The following is a 12,966-nucleotide window of genomic DNA, read 5'->3' as shown; positions in this document are numbered from 1 at the left end:
TATTTTTATACTGGCTAAATTTGTTATAATTTATAATATTATTCGTACACTTATTTATTCATTGCAATTTTTATAGACTATAAAATATAGTTTTAATTAATTTTTAATTATCTATTAATTATACTTTTACTATATAAACATCCCATTATCTGTAGTTATGTTTCCATTATTACACCGTTTAGTATGTTAAATTGTACATAGTTAATAAGTAAATTGAATCTATTAATATTTTGTATTTGATCAACTTTAAATGAATTAAAATATTATATTTATTTACTGATTGTTATGGTTTAGTTTTCTTTTCAACAATCATCTTTTTCCATAAATCAACAAAAAATATTTTAAAATAATTTTTATATTATTTTGACATTATTTTATACATTTTTTATCAGTTTTGATACCAATTTTTGTTTCATCGTAGTTATTTAAGGAAAATATAACAAAACTGCTCAATTTTTGCTAAATTTTTGGTTACAAAAAATGTTCTTAAAGCATAATTTTTTCCAAGAGCAGAGTAGGAAAGATATTGATGCTATAAATTGTCTGATAACTAAAAGTTTTGACAGCAAAAAATTAACATATGAACTCAATAGTTATAAGTATATTTATTACTTATTGTTTATTTATTACTTGTAAAATTAAATGGGTTAAAGGTAATAATCATTTTATTATTTACATTTATTAAACTATTATGAATGGTATTAAAATACAAGAAAAACATTTGTTATGGCTTAACATCTTAGCAGTGCTTATAATGCACCTTTGGAAAAAAAAATAATAGTACTTAAAATCTACACTAAAAATAATTAAAATAGCGGTGTTAACACCATGACATGACCAACAAGATTAACAAAACCATGATCTCTGAGAATAATATACTCTAATATTTTATTGTTTGTTCATACGAGTAAGATAGTAAGAAACTAATAGAATGTAGTATTTTATTTTAAATTTATACAATTATGTTCTGATTTAGATATAAGCTTAAATAAACTTAATAGTCACAGAGTCTGATTAACAAATGTTGAATCCAGGGATATAGAAAAAAAAGAAGCCTCATATAAAGTTATTAGTTATTTTTCTTAAATATGTTTATTTTATTTTATAAATATATAAATTGAATCTTAAAATGTTACACTTGATCCTAACTCATCAATAATGTCAATATTATAATCCATAATTGAACAATGCATGGTTAAATATATTTCTAGCATTGTCTCAATGTTGGGAAATAAATATTTTATGTTCATCATTTATATTGAGGGTCATCCCTAAAACTTGATTAACATATTAATAATTTGATTGTTTAACTAAACTTTAAACAATATTTTTAACTATTGGAGTGTAGCAATTCGTCTACAAAGATTTCTTTATCCAAGTCGTCAGGAAAATATCAATAAATTTGACATATACTTGATAATATCCACATCTTTTATATTGCTTTTAAACAACAAACTATATTTTTAATTTTTAATTAAGTGCCATTACTTTTTTTTAAGTTCAAAAATTGATTTATTACATATTATACTATGTGTATTAAAAATAAAATTTTCTCTGGGCTATCAGTTAACAATTTTACTGTTTGTATCATTCAAATATTTATTTTTAGGTGCTTTCACTTTTTCTTTTCAAAGAATAATCTGCAATGTGAGTAATGTCTAAAGTGGATGCTTTATTTTCATATATTGCAAAATCTTCCTAGACACCTTGAATAAAATCAATTAATGGAGTATAAAAATGAAATTTAACTAATACATCATTTTAGATGATTGTAAATTTTTGCCAACACTATCATCAATAAAATTGATTTCCATGTTACATTTAAAACATCATTATATAAATGTAATATAATTAATAAATAATTATCTAAAACCGTAGACGCGGTCCGTGGTTAATGTGTCGATCTCAAAGATAATAAGCCCGACTTCAATAAAAATTAACAAGCAGGAAATCAAATCGAACAACAAAGGCAACTCAGTGAAATATCTGGAACTATTCCTGAATGAAAAACTAGACTGGAAAATACACACTTATAAAAAATTAAGCCAAGGGTACACTAAGCTGAGAATGAGAAGGTACTAAACCATATTAAACCACAGCTCAACCATACTGATGAAATGCTCTTTACTTCTATACACAGCAATAATAAGACCTCTAATAACCTACGAATGCCCGGTATGGGCAGCAGCTTCACAAACAAAAATTTAAAAACAACAAACCTTGCAAGATAAATTTTTAAGAATAGCTCTAAAGGCCGCATGTTCATGAGAAACAAATAAAGATAACACGTAATGTATGAGTTATAACGGTTTTTATTATTCTTGTTTTTAAAAATTGTATAATTTTATAAAAAAAAAAATAAAAAAATTAAAAACATATTGGTCTTCATACAATTATCAACTAACGAAAAATATGAAGCCGCTCTGTTTTCTAATTATTCTAATTGAAGGTCAGGTGACTAATCATTCATGTACTCGCCTAAATCAGTAACTAAATCATAACTGGTTATCAATAATAATCGTTAGTTAAAATAAAATGTATAAATTCGGTTTATTTCCAAAAACTCCTTCCACGTTTTTTTTCTTCCGAGAACGATGGTACATTGTTTTAATGTTTAAAACAGTGATATAGCAATATTGATCATCTACCAGGCCCGTATTTAAAAATTTGGCACCTCCGGGCATATAATTTATGCCCCCCCCCAAAAAAAATAAATAAATTATATTAATATAACACTTATTATTTCGTCCATAATCGAGATTCTTTAATATTAAAATATAACTTATAAATGAAAATCATTTAATACTTTTTTTAACTAAAAAACTATAACATAATAAAACATACAATTTCCTTTTTTTTTAATTAACAAATTATAATATAATAAAAATACATTTTTTTTTAAAATTTACAAATCATAACATAATAAATCAAAACATACTATTTTCTTTTTTTTTTTTATTGTTTTATTTTTTTTTTTCATTTGGTACATCAATTTTAAAATTAATTTTACTAAAAATTTTGCCACCCCTCAGATTTGACGGTCCCGGGCATGTGCCTACCCGTGCCTCCCCTAAATACTGACCTGTCTATTTCCGTATCTCATCCAACCGTTGAATCACTCGTTGTTTGAATTTTCGTGAAACGGCGAGTTGATACCTGAATTGCTGTTTTGTCATTACATTTTTGTAAAGTCCTTAGTTATTAACAGCTGTTTCGAGTTCACATTTTATACAATTCAAAGAATAATTTTGAAAATGTTTCGATGCACTTGTTTCAAATTGCAGTCAGAAGGACGTCTCACTTAAAATGTAGGTACCTATTTTATAAAATCGTCTTAGACTGCAAGAAAAAAAAATGTTATGAATTTTCTGCATCACTTCAAATCTTTATACTTACGTAGTTGTTAAATTCGGTATATTATGAATTTTTTGCATCACTTCGAATCGTCGTACATACGTAGTTGTTAAATTCGGTATATTGTACCTATGTAGAAAATGTAAATTTTCCTTCGCATCTTTGCGTACATCACCGTACAAAAAATGATTCCAGTAGTAACCTGTTATTAATCACGGAGCATTGGTACAATCGATTTTTTGTCGACACCGTGTATTATGCTTATATTAACACTTCACACTTGTATTGTAATTTATTGATGCCTGAAAGGGGGGGGGGATCGTCACAATAACAGTGAGACGTTGACCGTTGGTCTACTTCTAGCGACTCGACGGGTTGAGAGGGCATAGGTACAGTGGTGACAGTTAATCCGGTGAGGTATGGGATGGTGGGTAGGAGGGTGTCTCGCTCATTGTTTACCGTCGCCTATTGGTTCTCGGGATTTTCATCGAATTTTCCCCTGTCGCGTCGGCGACTAATAACAATTTCGCGATTCGTCTCACACTGGCCGGGCGGCACGCGTCCGCTTTCGAACGTCTACGCCGGCGGACTTCCACATCCCTGTCCGCGTAAACGTATTTTGCCGATCGCGAACACTCCGGATCGAAACGAACACACGCGAAATCGGTAACTCGTACGACGTTTGACGTAAGTATACGCACCTACGTGCAATGCGTGCGTGTGTCGTGTATGAACAACGATGTTCGAACTTGAACGACTGTCGCACGCGGAAGCCTAACCTTCGAGAAACCCGGTCTGACCGGATCGTTTTTTTTTTTAAAAATTTCGCGTCTGCTCCGAGTGTAAGACGCGCGCGATACTACCTGTCGCGTCAAGGCGTACCGCAATTGTCGTTCCCTCGGCTCTGTTTGCCGCTCGATTACTTGGCCGCAGTCGATTCCGTCGGCGCGCGAGGCGAGGAGAGAAAACAATCGAACAATTTTTAATCCGAACACGGAAATATCCCCGCGTCGACTGTGGCGTCGGTCCCTTCTGCGCCAGCCCTTCGGCGTACGTCTTCGCGACCGAAACGCCAGAGTGCACGCGTGCTTCGGTGCTTTAGTGTACGTTTTTTTATTTGCTCATCATGAACCGGATGGCCAAGGACCGGTACTCGGCGAAGTCTCTGTCGCTGGAGGAAAAAAAGTACCTGTTGGCCGTGCAACGGGGAGACGTGGCCAACGTGCAAAGGTAAGTGTCGCGAGCTCGTACGCTAAAACTACTGTTATCGAGGCATTTTGCGTTCGTTCCCAGGCACCGGCCGCCAGACCGACAACCACCGGTACCACGTTGTATCGAACCTCAAAAATGTGTTCGAAGGGGGGGGGAAGAACCCGTGTTGAAATCGTTCGTTCTCAAATATTAAAATATCCACATGTCAAGATATTCTGACATTGATATAATAATATTCTTTTATAACTTATTAATTTGGAATGTTTTTTTAAATTTTTTATATGAATACCGAATACCAATACATAGGAATAAAGAACCAATCTGGTTCTAATATTGTAATCAATCGGTTGTTGGAATACATTTTTTTCTGGGTCTAATGTAATATTAATAATACTATTGATTATCAGTAATAATAACCGAGACATAAATTCTTAATTCTTATTGATCAAAAACAGGAACTACGAGTATAACTGGACATACCAAAAGATACTACAGGTATTGGTATCTGCTGTTTACCCATTTGTGGTAATTGATTTGATGTTTGATGGCCTTTAAAGTTCTTGTAAAAATTGAAATTTTACATTTAAGTATTATGTTTTTTTGCACGCTAATACGGTATCATATAACTCCATGATTCATTTTTGTCAATCCCGAATACAACCGAGGCATCTTTGACATTATTTAAGTCTCGTTACAGCAGTAGAAAACCTCCCTTGACGTTACGTAGCACCAGATTCTTATATACTCATCTCTTTCGACGTTATCGCCTTAGACATGCGTCTATATTAATAAATACTTAAATACGTATCTTAAGACACCGAAGTAATCAGCAGAGACACATTTTTAAACGCATTCTGTAAAAATGTCAAAATTTCTCTTGCAGTCTGTAATTGCATTTCGAATTTTTATTATATATTCTGTAAATAATTTGAAACCGTTTTCAGTTTTGTTATAAAGAAAAAATATCATAAGATCCATAATAAACAATAATTTATTGTTTTAATGGTTCCTCTGTGTCTAAAATACAATACATCTGTGCGTTCTCTTAGACGACTGTATACTTAAGTAGATTCGTATGCGAAGATTTTTCAGAAATAAAGTATGTAGGTACATACATTTATACATTACATCTAGTAAAATCAACGGCGAGGACCTTTCAGAATTAGTTGTTAATGATGTTTATGATAAAATTATACAAAATTATACTTTACACCTTAACAGGCGTGGATCTAGAAATGAAAAAAAAAAGAAGTTAGTAAAGTGAGTTACTGCATAATTCGTTGCGCATGTCGATTTGTACGAAGTCTTTCTTTTGTCTAATTTTTTAAATATTTTAAGTATCTATGTCCGATATGGTTCTACTTAATGTTTAAAGGGGGGGAGAGGCTTCAGCCACCATAGATCCCCTATTCGCCTCTGCACGTTAATAATTAAGATATGATTTTATATTATGTACATCACATTGCGGCGAGAAGTATAAAATCCGCGATAAATTTATACTATCACCGGTGTATACCTATATTCAAATTACTAGAAATGTGTAGATACTATTACTACTTTTTGAAATTTTGTCAATTTCATCAAATGATTTGTGGATTTCGAATAACGTTGCTACAATTAACCGTTAAGTGATAACTAGATAACCAATTGATATCTGACTACTACATACATATGTAATAATAGGTGAATATTCACCTTGTATTTGGCAAGTACGTTTCGTTAAGAATACTATTAATAATGTTAAAAATAAAAAATTATTATTAAGTAGCAGTGGTCACTACACTTCGTAATTTCCCTTATCTTATAATATAAAAAATCTTCATACGTCATAGATACCTAATAGTGTTTTGTATTTAGATTATTTTAACGACATTCGCTATTTTTTCTTAATCTCAAATATTAGTTCATGCTGTAGTACTTAATTATTATTTTTAAAAGATTAAAGTTTTATTTTTACATACTACAAGTAATAGTTTATTGATATTAAGTGTTTTATGAAATGCTGATAGATATCGCATAAAAATTAATACGAATGTAGCTTCAGTAGAACCCGACCTGAGAAATGCACTTTTATAAATATTATCTTATGTGGATTACTTGCAATTGTAGAGTGCTTGGCGGATTATTATTTATAATCGAACTTTGATAATGGTATATTTTTTAGAAATTTTTCGGGGCCAAGCGAAAGCATATATTATAACGTCTACTAAAGTTTTTAAGACCTATATAGGTTAGGTTAGGTTTATAGTATAAAATAGTGTATGTAGTATATACTACATACACTATTTTATTATTTGTATGCAAATAATTTAGTTATTAGATTTTTAATAAATACATATTTAAGGATTGTTTCTCTCATGCATTGTTATTCGTCAACAGATCATTGATTAATATATTTGAAACAAGTATATTACATAGTGAATAGTATAGGTATATATAACATATGGTCCATATAATGCTGGATAATTAATTAAGTAAATTATACTATTAAAAAGTATTTAGTTTTATTTTTTCAATTGTTATGTTTTGAATGCAAAAATATATTTATATATTTAAATGAATATATCCCACTAGGATTTTTATCTGCATAGATTAAAGCATTTTTAACAACTATTATAGATACTCGTAAACAAGTTGTGTAAAAGTTATGTACTCTTGTAATGTACTACATTTTAAAAAGCTGTGTCATATCGTAGCTCTCTTTGTTGTTTTTAAATTATAAAATGTATTACTCATCGTCTCTGGTAATATAATATAATTTATACAATTATATTGATAGGTGCTATATAACTATATACATACATTTCAATTATGGAAATTTACACCTTAAAATATGAAGATTTATTTTACGATTTTCTTTGTATGTAAAATTGATAATTGTAATCAAACTCGCTGTTGTCAAATTAATTTGTATATAATTATTGAATGGCACATAAAAAAAATAAAGGTATCTTTTCTCTACATCAACTAATTATTGTTATATTTATAATATACAATTTATGTTTAAAGAGCATCTACGTTAGTATATGCGATAAGACCAGAAAAAAAATAAACGTTCAGTATTGGATATACAATTAAAAAAATTAGCGTGCATAAAATAATAATTAAACAAAAAATAAATATATATTAAATATTTATATACAAGTTTTACGTGAGTCCTCTAATAATTGATTTTTTTTAATTTTATTTTACGGAAGTTAACCCAAACTGGTTTTTATGAGTTGAGAGACATATTTATGGTACATACATAGTTGCCTAAGCATAATCTTGTTGAGTCAAAATTATTTTTAATAATAAACATTATTTAATAGTTTATTTGTAAAATTATTGTTCTCTTTGTCTTAAAAGCTTTGGATGAAGTCATACTATTCGAAACCCTCGATCATTATGCATTAAACGAATTAATTATAATATAACAAAATACAACGGTAACGCACTCACGCAATCACATTTAAATTGCATTCATTAGATATTCCTATGATCTGCACATTTATTGTAAGACTATTGTTTTGAATTAGCATAACCGTGTTGTCCGTTTTGTTTTAAAATTAATTGGATTGTATTAGATTATTACTACCACGAGTTCTTCAATTCCTACAGTCGCATATACAATTGCGGGATAAATTAAAATTTGCCAATGACCAATGAGTCAAGGTCGTACGTGTTGACGTAATGCGAGTAATACTATGTACCTAAACATATTAAAATACATATGATGATAATCCAAGTGTGTACGGAAAACACTATACGGGTCGGTGTGCATCTCTACCTATTTACCTAATTACCTATTTTTACTGAATATATATAATACATTATGCACCGAACCAAATGTTTTATTTTTAATTTTTATGCAATGCGCTTGTTCAGTGGATATAGTATTATTCTTTTATATACTACATCATTGTGAATATACCACTAGATTATAATCAATGGTAAATCGAGAGGTTTGGGTGTTTGGATATGTGTGAAACTGTAAACAAAAAAACTTTTCGGTGATTGTTATTCATACCTCATTTCAAGTATTCTAAAAATAATTAACAATATTACAAGATTTATATAAATAGTAATTAAATATTAATTTTTTTTATTGATTATTGTATATATTCAGATGCATGTATGAAACATACAATTTTTAATTATTTAGTTGCTCACAAGTAGGTGTTCCATATCGTGATCAAATTGGAATTAGATTATATTATGCTAGATATTATTATATTTTCATAATATATTATTTACTTACGAGGTGTGTAAATAAAGTAATGAGACTGATAGCGTAGCTAGTTATCTGGAAGTACTAATGGTTTCCGATGAAAATGTTTGTAGATAATCATGTAATGAACCTTCAGTACGAGTTTGAACTTCGTAGTGTCACGTTTTGGTCTGTGGCGATTATATTCGTAAACCAGTTTTTTTTAGTACGTTCCAATAATGGATGACGACAATTTTGAGCAACGATGTGCTATCCGATTTCGTCTTGAACTTGGTCACAGTGCGTCAAAAACTTTTCAAAAGCTTCAACAAGCTTATGGAGAAAGTGTGCTTTCAAGGGCCCAGGTTTTTAGGTGGTTTAAAGCATTTTCAGAAGGCAGCGAGTTGATTGAAGATGAACCTCGCAGTGGAAGACCTTCAACTGCAAAAAATGATGAAAACATCATCAGAGTTCGAGAACTTGTCCGATCCGATCGTCGATTGACGGTCAGAATAATTGGAGAACAGTTGGGATTATCTTACACCACCGTTCATCAAATTTTGACCATTGATTTGGAAATGAGAAAAATCTGCGCAAAAATGGTTCCGAAAATTTTGTTACAAGACCAAAAGGACAACAGGAGGGACAGGTGTCTCGATTTCTTGGAGCAGATTGAAAATGATCATTCTTTCTTAGAACGTGTCATTACTGGAGACGAGTCTTGGATTTTCGAGTACGACCCAGAAACAAAGCGCCAGAGCCAAGAATGGCACACATCAGCTTCACCGAGGCAAAAAAAAAAGGAAGAATGAGCAAGTCAAAAATCAAAACGATGCTAATTTGCTTCTTTGATAGCCAGGGAATAGTTCACAAGGAGTTTGTATCTCAAGGCCAAACAGTCAACCAACACTTTTATAAAGAAGTTCTCGATAGACTTCGAAAAAGGGTCATTCGGGTGAGACCAAACATCAAAAATACCTGAGTGCTGCATCACGACAATGCACCTTGTCACACAGCCATTTCAATTAACCAATTTTTGGCAACCAAAAATATTCCCATAGCCCCTCAACCCCCCTATTCACCTAACATGAGTCCTTGTGACTTTTTTCTGTTTCCAAGAATAAAAATTCACCTTAAAGGACAATATTTTGGGACGCTAGAAAATATTAAAATGTCTGTGACCGACCAACTGAAAGCTATTCCAATAACTGAGTTCCAGAACTGCTACGAACAATGGAAACATCGACTCCAGCGCTGTGTGAATTCTCAGGGCAATTACTTTGAAGGAGATAATATAAAATAGTCACTTTAATTCAATAAAAAAATTATAAAAAATTAATCTCATTACTTTATTTACACACCTATTATACCTAAAACAAACCTGTATTATACCTGTTATTATACTATATTGTTATTTTACTAAAAAGGTGTTAAATAAAAAAAAAACAAAAACCGAAATAAATTTAACAGCTTAAGGCAATGGTTATCAATCGGGGTGATATAGATCCAGCATAGGGGTGATGTGTAATCTCCACGGGAAAAGTAAAAAATAATAATAAAATAATTCATTTTTCGAATAAAATTATATTATTGCCGACACTGTCATGTATATAGAATACCTAAAAGTTCTTGTCTATTTATTAAATTTATTTAATCTAATTGATACAATTAAGATTGTTTATTATTTTTATGTTGTTAGGGTGACACAGTTTTCGTTTCTAGTGACTTTAGGTAACAAGAATCAAAAAAAGGTTGAGAACCACTGGCTAAAACTTTAAGTCTTTAAATATCTGATTGTATTTATTGTATAATTTTTTTTATATTTAATGCTTTAAATAAGTAGTATGTTAGCTTACAACAGTTCACAACATTCTTAAGGTTATTTTTCATTTATGAACATTTTTTTTTTTTAATATTTTACGAAGTTATGAAAGCGTGGTGTCGTTGATCCTTTGTTCATAATATTTGATTAATTTGTGTAAGGTTTATTTATGAATTAAATATATGTCAACCATATAAAAATTCATGCAAATAAATATAAAAATGAAATTAATATAATTATATAATTATTGGATTTTTAGATTAACACATTCATAGGATGAAGTTGTAAGTACCTATCGATTATAAATTGTGATACCCGGTAAAATAATATTAACCTTTATTCATAATCAAAACTAAAACATTGTTGAAAAAAACCTTTGGTGGGTTATAAAGTATAAAGAATGAATTAAAGAGAGAATTTTTTTTAAAGTTCAAAGCTATTGATTATTATCAGTTCTTCAGTTCAGGTAAAGAATCAAAGGTTAAAGTCAGATAAGGGTTACAATTTAGTATTTACAAAAGATATATATTTTATAATATTATACCTACAAATAATATAATTAAAATTGAATATGTATATATTTACGAGAATATATATATTAATAGAAAACAAACCATTGTGTTTTTTATATTATTTATTTTTAAGTTATTTTTATAATAATTATTATTTATTAGATTATTTAATTATTTTATTATAATATATATCTAGGTATAAAGTTATAATACATATATATTTTTAAAGCAAAATTAATTTAAGAACAAAATATGGTATACGATTTATTCTACTAAAAAAAAAAAAATTGATCTTGTGTTTAATGGGTTGCTTTCAAATTTATAATTCGAAATAATTAATATTCATTTGTATAATTAAAAGTTTAGATGAGTATTGATTCTAATTAATCCTACAAAGAGGCAAACAAATATAATAAAAGAATATTATTTTTTAGAATTGTTTTGTTTTACAATGAATATTTAATAATTAAATATCAATATTAAAAAAATAATAAATATCATTGTATAATCTATTAAAAACAAGTTATACAACAGATATCTATTATTATAATGAACAATCAAAATGTAGGTTTATTTAATTAAATCGATAATGTTTAGCAGGTAACGGGTCTAATAGTTAATGTTTCAATATTTTTTAACTAAGCGAATAACAATCGTCAAAAAACTTACCAATTGTTCTTTAAAAAATTATACACATAGTTAAACGTCAATTATTATTTATATGTGTTATTCATAGCTACCATTGTTATAATAGTTTACGAATTATCATTTATTAGAATATACGAGTATACATCTAAATTGACAAAATATTAAAATACAATATAAAAAATTATTTTGATTATAGAAAATTGTGTCTTTGTTGTTAGTATTGGCTTTAAATAATAACTCATTACAAAATCATTTATTTTTAGGTTCTCTCATAGATGTTTCTAAGTGAATTGTAGGCATTTATCATAAAAAAAATTTTGAAGTTATTTTTATTACTTATAAAAACGCGAACAATATGCTTGCATAAATATACTGTATTTAAAACATTTTTGAAATGAACTCTTGCTTTTGTTTCATTTTATTAATTTTAAATAAATTGTTTGTGATAACTAGGGCTAGGGACTTCATGCCCGTAAAAACCTTAAAATATGTATGCATTATGCCCTAAAAAATCAATAAATATGCTTTTAAAATATGCATTTAAAAAAAATTATATTTGTAATAATTAATTTAATAATAAAATAAAATTAATAATAAATAATAATAATATTTTTAGATGTGATGATCTGAGATAATTATTTTCTTTTTATTTCAGATTTGTTTTCATTTTATATTGAGTTTTTGTCAAAAACAAAAAATTTAAAATTGATTTAAAAACAAATTAAATTGAATACATTTTTTCTATTTTTAATATAGTACTAATTACTTTGAGCATTACATTGGACTATAAGATATTTTCTTCAATTGGGAAATTTGAATGACCTCTTGTTATCAGCCAAAATATTTTTATATTTAGAAAAGGAACGTTCCACATCTACCGAACTTATTGGTTAAACTTAAGAAATGGTAGGTAACCACTACTAATATCTGCGTGCAATCCGTCCATAGATTCATTTTATCCATTTAAAATGTTCGATATTTTTTGTAGTTGATCAAATCCAAAATTTTTCTCCAAAACTTTTTTAATTTTGTCATAAATTACTTTAGCTTGTGCAGATCTTTCAATTTTTGCAGAATGTATATGTTCTTTTGTAGTTTTAATTATCTTAATGGATTCAGTTAATACCACACCTTGGGTTTCAAGTCTAGTGATAGATGAAGAAATAAATCCATAATTTTTTTTATAAAGTTAAAAAATGAATTCCTGCATATAAATAATTGTTAAATAT

General features: G+C 28.6%; 1 protein-coding gene across 2 annotated transcripts in view; it reads left to right on the top strand.

The window, feature by feature from the left end:
* Positions 1-4,105: 4,105 nt before the first annotated feature.
* Positions 4,106-12,966, top strand: part of LOC112692318 (transient-receptor-potential-like protein) — a 39,693-nt gene continuing 30,832 nt past the window's right edge. The window contains exon 1 of one of the 2 annotated variants that reach the window (XM_025566944.1): positions 4,106-4,584. In XM_025566944.1, the coding sequence (XP_025422729.1) occupies positions 4,481-4,584 (104 nt within the window). In that variant the 5' untranslated portion in view covers positions 4,106-4,480. The remainder of the gene's footprint in view (positions 4,585-12,966) is intronic. The other variant, XM_025566945.1, reaches the window with a different exon arrangement.

The sequence above is a fragment of the Sipha flava genome, unplaced genomic scaffold, assembly GCF_003268045.1.
Source record: "Sipha flava isolate LNK unplaced genomic scaffold, YSA_version1 73_pilon_pilon, whole genome shotgun sequence".
Classification (NCBI taxonomy): Eukaryota; Metazoa; Arthropoda; class Insecta; order Hemiptera; family Aphididae; genus Sipha; species Sipha flava.
The sequence above is the reverse complement of the archived record's forward strand: the minus strand, read 5'-3'. Positions and strand labels throughout refer to the sequence as shown.